Source organism: Mobula hypostoma, chromosome 9, assembly GCF_963921235.1.
Source record: "Mobula hypostoma chromosome 9, sMobHyp1.1, whole genome shotgun sequence".
Classification (NCBI taxonomy): Eukaryota; Metazoa; Chordata; class Chondrichthyes; order Myliobatiformes; family Myliobatidae; genus Mobula; species Mobula hypostoma.
The window spans coordinates 84226826-84247446 of NC_086105.1; the positions used below are offsets into that span (position 1 = coordinate 84226826).

Consider the following 20621-nt stretch of genomic DNA (forward strand, 5'->3'; position numbering starts at 1 on the left):
TTCTCATTTCTTCAAATTTGGCCTTTTTCTAGTTTAGAACCTCAACCCGAGGACCAGATCAATCTTTATCCATGATCAAGTTGAAACTAATGGTGTTACGATCACTGGAACCAAAGTGTTACCCAACACACACTTCTGTCACCTGTCCTAACTCATTTCCTAATAGGAGATCTAATATTGCATCCTCTCTGGTTGGTACCTCTATTGATTTAGAAAACTTTCCTGAACACATTTTACAAACTCAAACCCATTTAGACCTTTAACAGTATGGGAATCCCAATCAATATGTGGAAAATTAAAATCCCCTACTATTACAACTATATGTTTCCTGCAGTTGTCTGCTATTTCTCAGCAGATTTGCGCCTCCAATTCTCGCTGACTATTGGGTGGTCTATAATACAACCCCATTAATGTGGTTACACCTTTCCTGCTTTTCAACTCCACCCATATGGCTTCAGTAGACAAGCCTTCTAATCGGTCCTGCCTGAGCACTGCTATAACATTTTCCCTGACTAGCAATGCCACCCCTCCCCCCAACCCTTCATTCCTCTGCCTCTATCACATCTGGAACATCAGAACCCTGGAACATTAAGCCGCCAGTCCTGCCTCCCCTGTAGCCAAGTTTCATTAATGGCTGTAATGTCGTTATTCCATATGTCAATCCACGCCCTCAGCTCGTCAGCCTTTCCCACAATACTCCTTACATTGAAATAGACACACCTCAGAAGATTATTACCACCACACACAACCCTTCTGTTTGTGACTTTGCATGAACTTTTAACATCATTTATTTTCACCCCTGCTCCACTATCTGCTCTGGCATTCTGGTTCCCATCCCCCTGCAAATCCAGTTTAAACCCTTCTCAAAAGCACTGACAAACCTCCCTGCAAGGATATTGGTCCCCTTGTTGTTCATGTGTAACCCGTCTCTCTTGTCAAATTCATCCCTCTCCATTGATCTCATTCCTGGCGTTTATCCCTGCAAATGGCACAACTGCTACACCTCCTCTCTCACCACCATTCAGGACCCCAAACATTCCTTCCAGTTGAGGCAACACTTCACTTGTAAGTATGTTGGAGTCATCTACTGCTGTGTCCAGTATGACCTCCTCTACATTGGTGAGACCCGACAAAGACTGGGGGACCTTTGCTCCATCCAAAACAGGTAGGGGTTCCTGGTGACTAACCATTTTAATTCCACTTCCCATTCCCTATCCAACATGTCGGCCCATGGCCTCTTCTACTGCCACTGTCATGTTGGAGCAACAACACCTCATATTCCACTTGGGTAACCTCCAAACTGACGGCATAAACATTAATTTCTTCCCTCCACCCTCACATTTTCCATTCCTCATTCAGGCTCCCCTCTTACACCTCTCTTCTCTTCACCTGCTTATCACATTTCTGTGGTGCTCTTTCTCCATCCCTTTCTCCCATGGTCCACTCTTCTATCACCTCCCAGTTTATCATTTCATCCTCTCACCACTTACATTTCCCCTCTCCTAGCTTCACCTATCACCATCCAGCTTGTACTCCGTCCCCTCCCCTGCACCTACTTCTTCTGACTTCATCCCCCTTCCTTTCCAGTCACGATGAAGGGTCCCGGCCCTAGTCATCAATTCGTTATTACTCTCTATAGATGCTATAGAGAGTAATTACTCTCTATAGACCCACTGTGTTTTTCTAGCATGTTGTGTGTTTTGCATTTAATATCTCCTTCAACAGAAATGAAATACTTCCTCTTCACGAATGAATCTCCAACTATAATGTCGTTCCTTCTTAGTGAATATGGATGAAGTTGAAACATTAAATACCTTACCCACTCCCTCTGTCTTTATTCATTCCCTGGTTACACTCTTTTTAATCTACTCATTACACCTACTTTAATTTCAAGTTCCATCTGAGCATATTGGTACCAACAACATAGGTAGGAAAAAGAAGGAGGTCCTGAAAACTGACGACAGGGAGTTAGGAAGGAAGTTGAGAAGCAGGACCTCAAAGGTAGTAATCTCGGGATTACTGCCTGTGCCACGTGACAGTAAGTATAGGAATAGAGTGAGGTGGAGGATAAATGCGTGGCTGAGGGATTGGAGCAGGGGGCAGGGATTCAGATTTCTGGATCATTGGGAACTCTTTTGAGGCAGGTGTGACCTGTACAAAAAGGACAGGTTGCACTTGAATCCAAGAGGGACCAATATTCTGGCAGGGTGATTTGCTAGGGCTACTGGGGAGGGGTTAAACTAGAATTGCTGGAGGGTGACATTCCTTTTAAAGTTACAGACTCTTTTAAATATTTAGGTGTTATCATCACTAAAAATTATGGATGCCTTTATAGAGCTAATTTGGTTCCCTTAGTGGATCTTATGAAGTAATTATTTTGTAGATGGAATCCACTTACACTTTCATTAGCTGGCCGAATTCATGCAGATAAAATTATGATTTTACCAAAATTTTTATATGTATTTCAAAATATTTTTTAAAAGTTTTTTTGATCAGGTTGATTCTATTATTTCATCTTTTGTTTGGAATAAAGGACCAAGAATTGGAAAGTAACATTTACAAAAATTAAAAAAGGATGGAGGTCTTGCTCTGCCTAATTTAAGAATGTATCATTGGGCTGTTAATATATGTTATGAATGTTCTTGGTTATATTGGACTGATAAAAATGAACGACCACCTTGGGTTGATTTGGAATTGAAAGCTGTGAAACAATTTTACTTAATTTTGTTATTAGGAGCTTCTTTACTTGTACAACTAGCCAAAATTCCTATTCTAAATTTATATCCTATGATTAAGCAGTCATTACGAATTTGGTACCAGTTTTGTAATTCTTTTAATCTTAAAAAATTTAACCTTCTTAGTTTGATTTATCGAAACTATTTATTTAAACCTTCACTTGGTGATTCTACCTTTTCTCTTTCGAGGAATAAAGGAGTTTATTCCTTCACGGATCTGTTCCAAGAAGGCCAATTGACGTCTTTTGAGAAATTAGTAACTAAATGTTCTCTCTCGTACTCACACTTCTTGCAATATCTTCAGGTCAGATATTTCTTACAAGAATATTTAATTAATTGTCCAAATATACAAGATTCTGACCTGTTAGAAATTATTTTAAAAATGAATCCTTTAGTGAAAGGTTTTATTGGGAAAAAAAATTATAATTTACTATCACAACAGTACAATTATCCTTCACTTAAGATTAAGCAAGATTGGGAAAGAGAGCTTAACATGATCTTGATAACAGAGCAAACAACAGGAATTCTGCAGATGCTGGAAATTCAAGCAACACACATCAAAGTTGCTGGTGAACGCAGCAGGCCAGGCAGCATCTCTAGGAAGAAGTACAGTCGACGTTTCAGGCCAAGACCCTTCGTCAGGACTAACTGAAGGAAGAGTTAGTAAGAGATTTGAAAGTGTGAGGGGGAGGTGGAGATCCAAAATGATAGGAGAAGACAGGAGGGGGAGGGATGGAGCCAAGAGCTGGGCGGGTGATTGGCAAAGGGGATATGAGAGGATCATGGGACAGGAGGTCCGGGGAGAAAGACAAGGGGGGGGGGAAACCCAGAGGATGGGCAAGGGGTATAGTCAGAGGGACAGAGGGAGAAAAAGGAGAGTGAGAGAAAGAATGTGTGTATAAAAATAAATACGGATGGGGTACGAGGGGGAGGTGGGGCATTAGCGGAACATAGAGAAGTCGATGTTCATGCCATCAGGTTGGAGGCTACCCAGACGGAATATAAGGTGTTGTTCCTCCAACCTGAATGTGGCTTCATCTTTACAGTAGAGGAGGCCGTGGATAGACATGTCAGAATGGGAATGGGATGTGGAATTAAAATGTGTGGCCACTGGGAGATCCTGCTTTCTCTGGCGGACAGAGCGTAGGTGTTCAGCAAAGCGGTCTCCCAGTCTGCATCGGGTCTCACCAATATATAGAAGGCCGGTGAGCAGTCCTTCCAGGTGAGGCGACACTTCACCTGTGAGTCGGCTGGGGTGATATACTGTGTCCGGCGCTCCTGATGTGGCCTTCTATATATTGGCGAGACCCGACGCAGACTGGGAGATCGTTTTGCTGAACACCTACGCTCATATCCCCTTTGCCAATCACCTGCCCAGCTCTTGGCTCCATCCCTCCCCCTCCTGTCTTCTCCTATCATTTTGGATCTCCCCCTCCCCCTCACACTTTCAAATCTCTTACTAACTCTTCCTTCAGTTAGTCCTGACGAAGGGACTTGGCCTGTAACGTCGACTGTACCTCTTCCTAGAGATGCTGCCTGGCCTGCTGCATTCACCAGCAACTTTGATCTTGATAACAGAGGATTGCTTGCGAATTTTGAAGTTGGTTAACTCTTCTTCGATTTGTGCCAGTCACTCTCTAATTCAATTTAAAATTGTACATCATTACTATTTGACAAAGGAGAGACTGTCTAAAATATTTCCTAATGTTGATAGTCAGTGTGATAGATGCAAAACTGAGACAGCTACATTGACACATTTGTTTTGGTCGTGTTCTGTATTGAAACAGTTTTGGAAATCTATTTTCTCTACAATTCTAAAGCTTAAAAAATGAATTTACAACCTAATAAACTAACAGTTTTGTTCGGTATATTCCCTTAATATATTCATGGTATTTCTATATCAGACCAACATGTAATTGCATTTGTTACATTATTGACCAGAAGGGCTATTTTATTGAAATGGAAAGATGTCTCTGTTCCCACTTTGATACAATGGTTCTCTCAGGTGATGTTATGTCTTAGTTTGGAGAAAATCAGAAGTTGAACTTTTGATCCTCCATTTGACTTTGAGAAAAGGTGGGGTTCTTTTGCCCGCTACTATCATTTGATTTGAATTAATTAAGATGGTCCCCTTCTAATTCTTGTTTAAATGGATTTGGTTGGTGGATTGATGTTTTTCTTTTATGGAAGCTTGCATGGCGTATAGCTCTGGGGTTGTGCTCCCAATGGGTTTTTTCTCTTTTTTTTGTTAGTAGGGTTTTTTTAATGTTTTAGTTAGTAGGGGTTCTTTATTCCTTCTTTCTTTTTTCCAAAACAAATAGTTTGACATATTGTTTAGCTTTGTTAATCAGTTATTTGATAATTTACTTCTTATTGTACATATTGACATGTTGACTTGATTGATGTATTTTTTGTTGATTTTCAATAATAATTAATAATAAAGATTTAAAAACGAAAGTATAGGAATAGAATGAGGTGGAGGATAAATGCATGGCTGAGGGATTGGAGCAGGGGGCAGGGATTCAGATTTCTGGATCATTGGGACCCTCTTCTGGGGCAGGTGTGACCTGTACAAAAAGGACAGTTTGCACTTGAATCCCAGGGGGACCAATACCTGGCGGGGAGGTTTGCTAAAGCTATTGAGGAGAGTTTAAACTAGAATTTCTGGGGGGTGGGAACTGAACTGAAGAGATGGAGGAAAGGGAGGTTATCTCACAAATAGAGAAAGCTTGGAGACAGTGAGAAAGGGAGGATAGGCAGGTGATAGAGAAGGGACACGATCAGACCGATGGTTTGAGATGTGTCTATTTTAATGCGAGGAGTATTATGAACAAAGTGAATGAGCTTAGAGCGTGGATCAGCACTTGGAGCTATGATGTGGCCATTACAGAGACTTAGATGGTGCAGGGCCAGGAATGGCCACTTCGAATGCCAGGCTTTACATGTTTCAGAAAGGACCAGGACGGAGGCAAAAGAGGTAGGGGTGTGGCATTGTTGATCAGGGATAGTGTCACGGTTGCAGAAAAGGAGGAAGTCATGGAGGGGTTGTCTACGGAGTCTCTGTGGGTGGAAGTTAGGAATAGGAAGGGGTCAATAACTCTACTGGGTGTTTTTTTTATACACCACCCAATAGTAACAGGGACATCGAGGAGCAGATAGGAAGACAGATCCTGTAAAGGTGTGAGATTTTAATTTCCCAAATATTGATTGGCATCTCCTAGAGTGAGGGGTATAGATGGGGTGGAGTTTGTTCAGGAATATTTCTTGACACAGTATGTAGATAAGCCTACAAGAGGAGAGGCTGTACTTGATCTGGTATTGAGAAATGAACCTGGTCACAGTGGGAGAGTATTTTGGAGATAGTGATCACAACTCTATTTCCTTTACCATAGCATTGGAGACAGATAGGAACAGACAAGTTAGGGAAATGTTTACATGAGGAAATCCGCAGATGCTAGAATTTCAAGCAACACACACAAAAAATGCTGATGAACGCAGCAGGCCAGCCAGCATTTTTTGAAGGAAACGTTTAACTGGTGTAAGGGGAAATATGAGGCTATCAGGCAGGACCTTGGAAACAAAAATTGGAAACAGATGTTCTCAGAAAAATGTACGGCAGAAATGTGGCAAATGTTCAGGGGATGTTCGTGTGGGGTTCTGCATAGGTATGTTTCAATGAGACATGGATAGATGGTAGGGTACAGGAACCGTGATGTACAAAGGCTGTTGTAAATCTAGTCAAGAAGAGCTAATGAAAGGTTCAAAAAGCTAGATAATGATAGAGATCTTGAAGTTTATAAGGAAGAAATTAGGAGAGCCAGAAGGGGCCATGAGAAGGCCTTGGCGGACAGGATTAAGGAAAACCCCCAAGGCATTCTACAAGTATGTGAAGAGCAAGAGGATAAGGCATGAACGAATAGGATCAATCAAGTAGTGATCAACCACAGCAGTGCTTAGGCAGGACAGATTAGAGGGCTTGTCTACTGAGTCCTTGTGGGTGGAGCTGAGAAACAGGAAAGGTATGGCCACATTAGTGGGATTGTATTACAGACCACCCAATAGTCAAAGAGAATTGGAAGTGCAAATCTGCAGAGAGATAGTGGGCAACTGCAGGAAACATAAAGTTGTGGTGGTAGGGGATTTTAATTTTCCATATATTGATTGGGTCTCTCATACTGTTAGGGGTCTAGATGGTTTAGAGTTTGTAAAATGTGTTCAGGAAAGTTTTCTAAATCAATATATAGAGGAACCAACCAGAGGGGATGCAATATTGGATCTCCTGTTAGGAAACGAGTTAGGACAAATGACAGAAGTCTGTGTAGGGGAGCACTTTGGTTCCAGTGATCAAAACACCATTAGTTTCAACTTGATCATGGACAAGGATAGATCTGGTCCTAGGGTTGAGGTTCTTAACTGGAAGAAGGCCAAATTTGAAGAAATGAGAAAGGATCTAAAAAGCGTGGATTGGGACAGGTTGTTCTCTGGCATGGATGTGATCGGTACGTGGGAAGCCTTCAAAGCAGAAATTTTGAGAGTGCAGAATTTGTATGTTCCTGTCAGGATTAAAGGCAAGGTAAATAGGAATAAGGAACCTTGGTTCTCAAGGGATATTGCAACTCTGATAAAGAAGAAGAGGGAGTTGTATGACGTGTATAGGAAGCAGGGAGTAAATAAGGTGCTTGAGGAGTATAAGAAGTGCAAGAAAATACATAAGAAAGAAATCAGGAGGGCTAAAAGAAGACATGAGGTTGCCTTGGCAGTCAAAGTGAAGGATAATCCAAAGAGCTTTTACAAGTATATTAAGAGCAAAAGGATTGTAAGGGATAAAATTGGTCCTCTTGAAGATCAGAGTGGTCAGCTATGTGCGGAACCAAAGGAAATGGGGGAGATCTTAAATAGGTTGTTTGCGTTTGTATTTACTAAGGAAACTGGCATGAAGTCTATGGAATTAAGGGAAACAAGTAGTGAGATCATGGAAACTGTACAGATCGAAAAGGAGGAGATCCTTGCTGTCTTGAAGAAAATTAAAGTGGATAAATCCCCAGGACCTGACAGGGTGTTCCCTCAGACCTTGAAGGAGACTAGTGTTGAAATTGCAGGGGCCCTGGCTGAAATATTTAAAATTTCGCTGTCTGCAGGTGAGGTGTCGGAGGATTGGAGAGTGGCTCATGTTGTTCCGTTGTTTAAAATGGGATTGAAAAGTAATCCAGGAAATTATAGGCCAGTAAGTTTAACGTCGGTAGTAGGTAAGTTATTGGAGGGAGTACTAAGAGACAGAATCTACAAGCATTTGGATAGACTGGGACTTATTAGGGAGAGTCAACATGGCTTTGTGCGTGGTAGGTCATGTTTGACCAATCTATTGGAGTTTTTTGAGGAGGTTACCAGGAAAGTGGATGAAGGGAAGGCAGTGGATATTGTCTACATGGACTTCATGTCTACATGTAAGGCCTTTGACAAGGTCCTGCATGGGAGGTTAGTTAGGAAAATTCAGTCGCTAGGTATACATGGAGAGGTGGTAAATTGGATTGGCTCGATGGAAGAAGCCAGAGAGTGGTGGTAGAGAATTGCTTCTCTGAGTGGAGGCCTGCGACTAGTGGTGTGCCATAGGGATCAGTGCTGGGTCCATTGTTATTTGTCATCTATATCAATGATCTGGATGATAATGTGGTAAATTGGATCAGCAAGTTTGCTGATGATACAAAGATTGGAGGTGTAGTAGACAGTGAGGAAGGTTTTCAGAGCCTGCAGAGGGACTTGGACCAGCTGGAAAAATAGGCTGAAAAATGGCAGATGGAGCTTAATACTGACAAGTGTGAGGTATTGCACGTTGGAAGGACAAACCAACGTAGAACATACAGGGTTAATGGTAAGGCACTAAGGAGTGCAGTGGAACAGAGGGATCTGGGAATACAGATACAAAATTCCCTAAAAGTGGCATCACAGGTAGATAGGGTCATAAAGAGAGCTTTTGGTACATTGGCCTTTATTAATCAAAGTATTGAGTATAAGGGCTGGAATGTTATGATGAGGTTGTATAAGGCATTGGTGAGGCCGAATCTGGAGTATTGTGTTCAGTTTTGGTCACCAAATTACAGGAAGGATATAAATAAGGTTGAAAGAGTGCAGAGAAGGTTTACAAGGATGTTGCCGGGACTTGAGAAACTCAGTTACAGAGAAAGGTTGAATAGGTTGGGACTTTATTCCCTGGAGCGTAGAAGAATGAGGGGAGATTTGATAGAGGTATATAAAATTATGATGGGTATAGATAGAGTGAGGCTTTTTCCACTGAGGCAAGGGGAGAAAAAAACCAGAGGACATGGGTTTAGGGTGAGGGGGGAAAAGTTTAAAGGGAACATTGAGGGGGGCTTCTTCACACAGAGAGTGGTGGGAGTATGGAATGAGCTGCCAGATGAGGTGGTAAATGCAGGTTCTTTTTTAACATTTAAGAATAAATTGGACAGATACATGGATGGGAGGTGTATGGAGGGATATGGTCCGTGTGCAGGTCAGTGGGACTAGGCAGAAAATGGTTCGGCACAGCCAAGAAGGGCCAAAAGGCCTGTTTCTGTGCTGTAGTTTCTATGGTTTCTATGGTAAGTGTGACAGTGGAAAAGTGTGTATGGAACCAGAGGAGGCAGCAGAGGTACTTAATGAATACTTCGCTTCAGTATTCACTACGGAAAAGGAGCTTGGCGATCATAGGGATGACTTGCAGCGGACAGAAAAGCTTGAGCATATAGATATTAAGGAAGAGTGCTGGAGCTTTTAGAAAGCATCAAGTTGGGTAAGTCACCGGGACTGGACGGGATGTACCCCAGGCTACTGTGGAAGGTGAGGGAGGAGATCACTGAGCCTCTGGGCGATGATCTTTTACATCATCAATGAGGACAGGAGAGGTTCCAGAGGATTGGAGGGTTGCGGATGTTGTTCCCTTATTCAAGAAAGGGAGTAGAGATATCCCAGGATATTATAGACCAATGAGTCTTACCTCAGTGGTTGTTAAGTTGATGGAGAAGATCCTGAAAGGCAGGTTTTATGAACATTTAGAGAGGCATAATATGATTAGGAATAGTCAGCATGGCTTTGTCAAAGGTAGCTCGTGCCTTACGAGCCTGACTGAATTTTTTGAGGATGGGACTAAACACATTGATGAAGGTAGAGCCTTAGATGTTGTGTACATGGATTTTAGCAAGGCGTTTGATAAGGTACCCCATGCAAGGCTTATTGAGAAAGTAAGGAGGCATGGGAGCCAAGGGGACATTGCTTTGTGGATCCAGAACTGGATTGCCCACAGAACGCAAAGAGTGGTTGTAGATGGGTCATATTCTACATGGAGGTTGGTGACCAGTGGTGTGCCTCAGGGATCTGTTCTGGGACCCCTACTCTTCTGATTTTTGTAAAGGACCTGGATGTGGAAGTGGAGGGAGGAGTTTGTACATTTCCTGATGACACAAAGGTTGTGGGTGTTGTGGATAGTGTGGAGGGCTGTCAGAGGTTACAGCCCGACATTGATAGGATGCAAAACTGGGCTGAGAAGTGGCAGATGGAGTTCAACCCAGATAAGTGTGAGATGGTTCATTTTGGTAGGTCAAATATGATGACAGAATATAATATTAATGGTAAGACTTGGCAGTATGGAGGATCAGAGGGATCTTGGGGTCCGAGTCCATAGGACACTCAAAGCTGCTGTGCTGGTTGACTGTGTGGTTAAGACGGCATGTGGTGCATTGGCCTTGATCAACCGTGGGATTGAGTTGAAGAGCTGAGAGGTAATGTTGCAACTATGCAGGACCCTGGTCAGATCCCACTTGGAGTACTGTGCTCAATTCTGGTTGCCTCACTACAGGAAGGACGTGGAAACCATAGAAGAGGTGCAGAGGAGATTTACAAGGATGTTGCCTGGATAGGGGAGCATCCATTATAAGAATAGGTTGAGTGAACTTGGCCTTTTCTCCTTGGAGCGACGGAGGATGAGAGGTGACCTAATAGAGGTGTACAAGATAATGAGAGGCATTGATCGTGTGGATAGTTGGAGGCTTTCCCTAAGGCTAAAGTGGCTAGCATGAGAGGGCACAGTTTTAATGTGGTTGGAAGTAGGTACAGAGGAAACATCAAGGGTAAGTTTTTCTTACTCACAGAGTGGTGACTGCGTGGAATGTGCTGCTGGCGGCGGTGGTGGATAGGGTTTTTTAAGAGACTCCTGGATAGGTACATGGAGCTTAGAAAAATAGAAGGCCTAGGTAATTCTAAGGTCAGTTCATGTTCGGCATAGCTTTGTGGGCTAAAGGGCCTGTTTTGTGCTGTAGGTTTTCTATCTTCTCAAATCTGCAGTGATGGTCTCCTTGATCAATAATGCCGTGCCCTTTCCTCACTTACAAACAGCTGCCATCATGGATAGATTGTTGAAGTGCCAGTTCTGCACATCTTTCTACCATGTCACTATGATTGCAACATTCTCATTAACACTCTCACTTTATCCAGGGGCAAGGGGAGGGGTGGAGGGGTGGGTTTGAGCACAGAAGGCAATGGGGGGAAGTGGGGAGGGCTTTGAGTGGAGGAGAGTGAGCGGGGAGGGGTGGAGGTGTGGAGGAGGGGGAAGGGGAGGGGGGAAGAGAAGGGGGGAAGAGAAGGGGGGAAGAGAAGGGGGGAAGAGAAGGGAGAGCTGTGGATAGTGACAGGAATAGTGAGGGAGTGTGGGGGTAGTGAGGGGTGCGACAGGGGGATAGGGAGGGGTGTGAGAATGGGATAGGGAAGAGGGCAGGGGAGGACGAGAGGAGGATAGGAGTGCCAGAGGAGGATAGTGAGATGGTGAGGGAGGATAGGGTGGGAGGTGGGAGGGGAAGAGGGGAGAGCGATTGGGAGGGTGCGGGGGAGGGGGAGAGTGAGAGGGAGGGTAAGGGGGAGGGAGAGCTCATTTACAGTGTCCAAGTGTGTGAAATGATTGAGTCTGACACAGTGCAAACTTCTGTTCCAGTGTGCAAATGAACAGAGCTGCTGAACAAAACATTGCTGCAGTGTTTTAGAGTCCGTCCCAGTACCCAAGGGTGCATGTGAAGGGATGCAATAATGGAGTTAAGGGAGGAATCCCATAATGCCAATGTACTGCCTTCATCACCTGATGTTCAAACTAGAACCACTGTACTATGCAGCCCTCGTAAACTCATCCGCTTTGTTCTAAGGATGCTTCTATTTGCTCAGCAGGAGCAATCTAATATTGTAGACCAACAGGGAGTTAAAAAATCAGTTCAGTAAATTATCTCAGTTAAAAAACAACGAACCTGCAGCAACGAAAAAAATCCCAGAGCTGAGGACAATGTCATGTCTGCTTTTGTAGAATTCACTAGCTGCTATGCAGATCCCACCCAGGAACAGTAATCCCACACTGAGTATCGGGAACAGGCTGGAGGCTCGAACAATTCCTGCAGAGAGAACAGGAGTCAACACACAGTTCGTCATGTGAGTCACAAAGTAATATCTGTCACATACTCTAAATGTTGGAAATTTCCTTCCCATTAGTGTGTGACTGTGTCTGTGTGTGAGAGTGTGCGTGTGCGGGTGTGGGAGTGTGGGGGTGGGTGGGTGTGTGTGGGTGTTTTGCTTTACATATAGCATGATCACCCTGGCAAAACGAAGTTGAGGAAATGGGCTGCGAGTAGAAAGGCGAATGTATGGCAATAGGTTTGTGTTCTGATTGGATGATTTCAGTTAATTAAATTCCCCATCATTCATGCCTTCCTCCACAATGACTATCTCTGCCCACACCTTGTTCAATTTCTCCAGAAACTCAAGTTCAAAAGATATTGAGGCCCTGGTTAAGAAAAATAGGAATACATAGCAATATAGGCAGGTAGAAACAAATGAGGTGCTATAGAGTATAGGAAATGCAAGAGAACACTAAAGAAAGAAATCAGGAGGGCTAAAAGAAGGCATGAAGTTGCCATAGCAGACAAGTTGAAGGAGCATCCTGAGGAATTCTACAGACATGTTAAAAGAAAAGGATTGTCAGGGATAAATTGTCCTCAGGAAGATCAGAATAGTAATCTATGCATGGAACCAAAAGAGATAGGGGAGATCTTAAATGAAATGTTTGCATCTGAATTTACTCAGTAGACAGACATAGAGTCTTAAAGCTGTGAGGCAAAGTAGCAGTGAGGTCATGGACCCTATTCAGGTTACAGAGGAGAAGGTGTTTACTGTCTTGAGGCAAATTAGGGCTGACAAATCCTCAGGGCCTGACAAGGTGCCCCCTCAGACCCTGTGACAGGTTGGTAAAGAAATTGAAGGAGAAATATAATGGAGACTGTTATCTAAATGGGGAGAAGGTTCAAAAATCAGAGGTGCAGAGGGACTTAGGAGTCCTCATGCAAGACTCTCAGAATTTGAGTCTGTGGTAAAAACGTTAAGTGCAATGTTGGCATTTATTTCAAGGGGAATAGAATATAAAAGCAAGGAGATAAGGCTGAGGCTTTATAAGACACAAGTCAGGCCATGCTTGGAGTATTGTCAACAGTTTTAGACCCATATCTCAGAAAGGATGTACTGACATTGGGAGAGTCCAGAGGAGTTTCACGAGGATGATTCCAGGAATGAAGGGGTTAACATATGAGGAGCATTTGGCAGCTTTGGTCCTGTACTCACTGGAACTTAGAAGAACGTGGGGTGGATCTCATTGAAACCTACCAAATGTTGAAAGGAATAGAAAAGGCGGATGTGGAGAGGATGCTTCCTATGGTGGGGGTATCCAGCACTAGAGAGCACAACCTCAAAACTGAGGGGCGACCTTTTAGAACAAAGGTAAGGAGGATTTTTTTTTTTAGCCAGAGTAGTGAATCTGGGGAATGCTCTGCCACAGACTGCAGTGGAGGCCAAGACCGTGGGTATACTTAAGGTGGAAGTTGATGGTCAGGGTATCAAAGGATATGGCGAGAAGGCAAGCGTAAGTGTTTGAGTGTGATCCAGAATCAGCCATACTAGAAGAGCAGAGCAAACTCGATGGTCAGAATGGCCTAATTCTGCTCCAGTCTTATGGTCTTGGGGATGCCAGGGGTACGGATGACTATGGTCCAGTTGCAGGCTGTTGGGACTAGACTGTTTAAATGTTTCAGCACGGACTAGGTGGGCCAAAGGGCTTTTCTATACAGTACTAGGCAGTACCTTCCTATGATAGGCACTTAATTGGGCCAAAATATACTGGTTCCGATGTGTCCTAATTAAACAGAATTGGGGCCTGGAGGCAGGCCATTATCTGAATTTTGTTTGTCATTCTATGCCACTTAGCCAGGTGATCCAGAACCCATTGAAATCCTCGTTAACATTGTCAATCACAACTACTTTACTGTCACCTATTTTCGTGTCATCTACAAATTTACTAATCACGTGTTATACATTTTTATTTAAATTATTGTTATAAATAACAAATAATATTAGACCTAATGCCGACCCCTGAGGCACACCATTAGTGAAGAACAAAGTGCTCCGAGAGGTTGCTGATGAAACACATAAACTTGTGCCTGAGAAGCAACTTGGATCCACTCCAATTTGCCTATTGGCACAACGGCAGATGACATTTCATTGGCCCTTAACTCAACCCTGGAACATCTGAACAGCAAAGGTGCATACATCAGCATGTTCTTTATTGATGATAGCTAAACATTCAATACTATAATCCCCTCAAAACTAATCAATAAGCTTCAATACCTTGGCCTCTAAACCTCTTTGTGCAATTGGATCCTCAATTTCCTCACTTGCAGATCCCAGTCAGTTCGGATTGGCAGAACATCTCCACAATCTCCATAAGCACAGGCGTACCACAAAGCTGTGTGCCTAGAACCTGGCTCTACTTGCTCTACACGTGACTGTGAGGCTAAGCACAGCTCCAATGCCATATTTAAGTTTTCTGACAACACCACTGTCATAGGCTGAATCAAAGGTTGTGAAAATCAGCATATAGGAGGGAAACTGAAAATCTGGCTGAGTGGTGCCGCAACAACAAGACCAAGGAGCTGATTATCGACTTCAGGAGGAGGAAACCAGAGGTCTATGAGCCGGTCCTCATTGGGGAATCATCTGTTTCATCACTTCAGCAGACTTGTCCAGCAATTATGAAGAACGCACGACAACACCTCTACTTCTTGAGAGGTCCGCAAAGATTTGGCATGCCAACCATTAACACCACCATGGCACCCAAGTGCTTTGGGACATGGATCACTCTGGACACATCAGATCTGTTAGTAAGACCTAAGGGCTTCTCAATTCTACAACGGATGGAGCAGACTGCTGATCTGGAAAATGCAAAAGTTGTGGGTCTGTGTTTCATGATAAACTCTTTGTGGTGCTCCGACACAGCGGCCTGAAACTAAGTGCCAATCATTTTACTTACCAAGAGAATTCTTCGCCGTGTTTCTGCCCACACTTTACATACCTCCAAAGGCAGATGTTTAGCAAGCACTCAATGCATTGAGTACAGTGATTAGCAAACAAGAAACAACCTATCCTGATGCCTTTCAAGTCATTTTTTGAGACTTCATTCAAGCTTGTTTGAAGAAATCTCTGCCCAGTTATCATCAGCATATTATCGGCAGCACTAAGGGTTTCATCGCACTCAACCACGTTTACACTACGATTAAGAATGTCGACCAATCCATGCCTAGATCACATTTCAGGAATTGTGATCACTTAGCTCTTCTCCTGATACATGCATACAGCCACAGAGCAAGGCTCCAGGGGTAAGGACAAAGAAGGCAAGGCTGCAGGTTGAGGAGTGGTTATGGGATTGCTTCACGTTGGGAGGCTGGGCTGTGTTCCAAGGACTCATATAGTCATAGAAAAATACAGCACAGAAAAAGACCCTTTGGCCCATCTAGTCTGTGCTGAACCAGAGGTCATACTCCTATTGACCTGCACTGGGACCACAGTCCTCCACACCCCTACCATCCATGTACCTATTCAATCATCTCTTAAATGTTGAACTCCAGCTCACATGCACCACTTGCACTGGCAGCTCGTTCCACACTCTCACCACCTTCTCAGTGAAGAAGTTTCCCCTCATTTTCCCCTTAAAATTTTCACCTTTCACCCTTAACCCATGACCTTTAGTTGTCACACCCAACTTCAGTGGAAAAAGCATGCTAGCATTTACTCGTTCTATACTCCTCATAATTTTGTATACCTCTATCAAATCTCCCCACTAGCTTCTACATTCCAAAAAATAAAGACAATTCAAACATACCTTTTAACTCAGGTCCTCCAGTCCTGGCAACATCCTTGTAAATTTTCTCTGTACCCTTTCAACCTTATTTATATCTTTCCTGTAGGTTGGTGACCAAAACTGCACACAATACTCCAAATTAGGCCTCAATACTCCAAATTATGCAACCTCAACATAACACCCTATCTCCTATACTCAATACGACCCATCCTGGTTGGTCCTATTAGGGTGCAACACCCCACGCTTGTCTGCATTAAATTCCATCTGCCATCTTTCAGCTCATTTTCCAGCTGGTCCAGATCCCACTGAAAGCTCTGCAAGCCATCCTTGCTGTCTATTACACCTCCAATATTGGTTTCACCCACAAATTTGCTGATCTAGTTTACTACATTATCATCCAGATCATTGATACAGATGACAAATAACAACGGACCCAGCATGGTTCCCTGCGGCACTCTACTAGTCACGGGCCTCCAGTCAGAGAGGTAACCATCTACTATCACTTTCTGGCTTCTCCCACAAAGCCAATATCTAATCCAATTTATTACCTCATCCTGAATGCCTCGATAGAGGATCTGAACGGATATAGCACAGTTTTCATGGACTTTATAAAAAGGTCGTAGATGAGTGTGTCCCCACAAAATCATTGAGTCTTCCCTAATCAGAAGCCCTGGATGTAAGATCACATCCACAAACTGCTGAGGACTAGACCAGTGGCATTCAAGTCTGTGACTAACTGAAATGCAAGAGGTCCAGGTAGGAGCTCCAGAAAGCCGTCTCACGTGCAATGTGGTAATTCTGGACCAAACCTGAATCACTGAAGCTGTGATTGACAGCTGTGGCAGGACTGGAATGGTATCATCTGCTACAAGGTAAAACCAAGTGATAGAGGTGTCAACAAGGCTTTGAACCCAGACGAGCTCAATGCCTTTTCTGTTCGCTTTGACCATCAAAACGTGGAGGCACCTCCACAGTCCTCAATGACACTGTGATTTCAGTCTCTCAGGCAAATGTGTGAGTGTCCTTCAGGAAGGTGAGCCCATGGACCTAGATGGGGTATCTGGCTGAGTACCAAAGACCTGTGGTGACCAACTGGCTGGAGTGTTCACCGATATCATTAACCTCTCACTTAAGTCTGAGGCACCCACCTGCTGCAAACAAGTTTCACTTATACCATTGCCAAGAAGAACTGCCTCGATGACAAATGCCAGTAGCACTTACATCCATGATGATGAAGTCCTTTGAGAAGTTGGTGATGAAACATATCAATTCCTGCCTGAGGAATGGCTTGCAGCCACCATCATTGGCTCTTCATGCAATCCTGGACCAACTGGACAGTGAAGATGTTTCCATTGCTGCTCTTCATTGAATGCTCGGCATCCAATACTATCATCCCCTCAAGTGTAATCAATAAGCTTCAAGTCCTGGTCCTCAATACCTCCTTGTGAAACTGGATACTCAATTTCCTCACTTGAAATCCCCAGTCAGTTTGGATTGGCAACAACATCTCTCCCACAGTCTCCACAGCACAGGCACACCACAAGGCTGTGCTTCGTCCCTAGCTCAATTTGCTTTATACTTATGACTGTGAGGCTAAGCACAGTGCCAATGCCATAGTTAGGTTTACAGATAACCACATTGCCATTGGCCAAATCAAAGGTGGTGATAAATCAGGAGGGAGATTGAAAATTTGGCTGAGTGGTACCACAACAACCTCTCACTCAATGTCAGCAAGACCAAGGAGATGAGTTAAGGGTGAAAGGTGAAAAGTTAAGGGGAATATGAGTGGAAACTTCTTCACTCAAGTTAAGTCAAGTCAAGTCACCTTTTATTGTCATTTCAACCATAACTGCTGGTACAGTACACAGTAAAAATGAGACGTTTTTCAGGACCATGGTGCTACATGAAACAATACTAAAACTACACTGAACTACGTAAAACAACACAAAAACTACACTAGACTACAGACCTACCCAAGACTGCATAAAGTGCACAACAAAGTGCAAGCATTACAATAAATAATAAACAAGAGAATAGGCACAGTAGAGGGCAGTAGGTTAGTGTCAGTCCAGGCTCTGGGTATTGAGGAGTCTGATGGCTTGGGGGAAGAAACTGTTACATAGTCTGATCATGAGATCCCGAATGCTTCGGTGCCTTTTGCCAGATGGCAGGAGGGAGAAGAGTTTGTATGAGGGGTGCGTGGGGTCCTTCATAATGCTGTTTGCTTTGCGGTTGCAGCGTGTGGTGTAAATGTCTGTAATGGCGGGAAGAGAGACCCCGATGATCTTCTCACCTGACCTCACTATCCGCTGCAGGGTCTTGCAATCTGAGATGGTGCAATTTCCAAACCAGGCAGTGATGCAGCTGCTCAGGATGCTCTCAATACAACCTTTGTAGAATGTGGTGAGAATGGGGGATGGGAGATGGACTTTTCTCAGCCTTCGCAGAAAGTAGAGACGCTGCTGGGCTTTCTTTGCTATAGAGCTGGTGTTGAGGGACCAGCTGAGATTCTCTGCCAGGTGAACACCAAGAAATTTGGTGCTCTTAATGATCTCTACAGAGGAGTTGTCGATGTTCAGCAGAGAGTGGTCACTCTGTGTCCTCCTGAAGTCAACAACCATCTCTTTTGTTTTGTTCACATTCAGAGACAGGTTGTTGACTCTGCACCAGTCTGTTAGCCGCAGCACCTCCTCTCTGTATGCTGACTCATCGGCGAACTTGATGATGTGGTTTGAGCAGTCGTGGGTCAGCAAAGTGAACAGCAGTGGACTGAGCACAAAGCCCTGGGGGGCCCCCGTGCTCAGTGTGATGGTGTTGGAGATGCTGCTTCCGATCTGGACTGACTGAGGTCTCCCAGTCAGGAAGTCTAGGATCCAGTTGCAGAGGGAGGTGTTCAGGCCCAGTAGGCTCAGTTTTCCAATCAGTTTCTGAGGAATGATTGTGTTGAATGCTGAACTGAAGTCTATAAACAGCATTCGAACGTATGTGTCTTTTTTGTCCAGGTGGGTGAGGACCAGATGGAGGGTGTTGGCAATGGTGTCGCCTGTTGAACGGTTGGGATGTTACGCGAACTGCAGGGGGTCCAGTGAGGGGGGCAGCAGGGTCTTGATGTGCCTCATGACGAGCCTCTCGAAACACTTCATGATGATGGATGTGAGTGCAACCTGACAGTAGCCGTTGAGGCAGGACACTGAAGACCTCTTCGGCACAGGAAAGCATGGCGGCCTTGAAGCACATTGGAACGACGGCGCTGCTCAGGGAGATGTTGAAGATGTCAGTGAGAATATCTGCTAGCTGGTCTGCACATCCTCTAAGCACTCTGCCAGGAATATTGTCTGGTCCAGCAGCCTTCCGTGGGTTGACCCTGCACAGGGTTCTCCTCACATCAGCCAACTGGTCATTTGGAGGAGTGGTGGTCTTCCTTGCCGCCACGTCATTTTCTGCCTCAAAATGAGCGTAGAAGTTGTTCAACACATCTCGAAGGGAGGCATCACCAGCACAGGCAGATGATGTTGTCTTGTAGTTGGTGATGTCCTGAATGCCCTTCCACCTGCGCTGCATGTCGTCGCTGTCCTGGAAGTGGCTGTGGATTCGCTGGGTGTGTGCACGCTTTGCCTCTCTGATGGCCTGGGACAGTTTGGCCCTTGCTGTTGTTAGGGCTGCCTTGTCACCTGTTCTGAAGGTGGAGTCACAGGTCCTCAGCAGCGCACGCACCTCTGCGGTCATCCATGGCTTCTGGTTAGCGCGTGTAGTGATGGTCCTGGCCACAGTGATATCATCGATGCACTTACTGATGTAGCTAGTCACTGATGCTGTGTACTCCTCTAAGTTGGTTAAAGTCCTCTAAGTTGGCAGCCTCTCTGAACATGTGCCAGTCAGTGTGCTCAAAGCAGTCTTGAAGAGCAGAGATGGCTCCTGTTGGCCAGGTTTTCACCTGCTTCTGAACTGGTCTGGAGCACCTGACGAGCAGTCTGTCTGCTGAGATTAGCATAACAGAAATGTGGTCTGAGTAACCGAGGTGGGGGCGGGGCTCCGCCGGTACATGTCGGGAATGTTTGTGTAAACAAGGTCCAAAGCATTCTCCCCTCTTGTTGCAAAGTCCATGTTCTGATGGAATCTGGGGAGCACTGACTTAAGGTTCATGTGGTTAAAAAGAGTGTGGAACGAGCTGCCAGAACAAGTGGTGCATGCATGCTCGATTTCAACGTTTAAGAGAAGTTTGGATAGGTATGGAGAGCTATGGTCCTGGTGCAGGTCAATGGGAATAGGCAGCTTAAACGGTTCAGCATGGACTAGATGGACTGAAGGGCCTAATTCTGTGCTGTACTTCTTTATGACTCAAATTAGTAACATCAGGAGGAGGAAATCAGAGGTCCTCATTGGGAGATCAGAGGTGAAGATGGTCAACAACTTTAAATTCTTTGGTGTTATCCTGGTGGACTGGTTGCATCAAGGGCTGGTATGGAAACACCAATGCCCTTATGCAGGGAAACCTACAAAAAGAAGTGGTTACAGCCCAGTCCATCACGGGTAAAGCCACTGAGCACTTCTACATGAAGCACTGTCACAGGAGGTTGCATGAGTAAAGATTAGAAGCTAAGAAGGTGCAACCAGCAGGAGTGGAAGACATTTATGGATATGTTTAGAGGATATAAGCTGAATGCAGGCAGATGAGA

The 20621-nt window shown here is 44.4% G+C and overlaps 1 protein-coding gene across 3 annotated transcripts in view; it reads right to left on the reverse strand.

Moving 5' to 3' along the window:
• LOC134351825 (voltage-dependent calcium channel gamma-3 subunit-like) overlaps positions 1 to 20621 on the reverse strand; it is an 88114-nt gene that overhangs the window by 14485 nt on the left and 53008 nt on the right. For 2 of the 3 annotated variants that reach the window (XM_063058565.1, XM_063058563.1), the window contains one exon: positions 12017 to 12157. The exons of the other annotated variant lie outside the window; for it this stretch is intronic. In XM_063058565.1, the coding sequence (XP_062914635.1) occupies positions 12017 to 12157 (141 nt within the window). The remainder of the gene's footprint in view (positions 1 to 12016; positions 12158 to 20621) is intronic. 3 annotated transcript variants of the gene reach the window in all.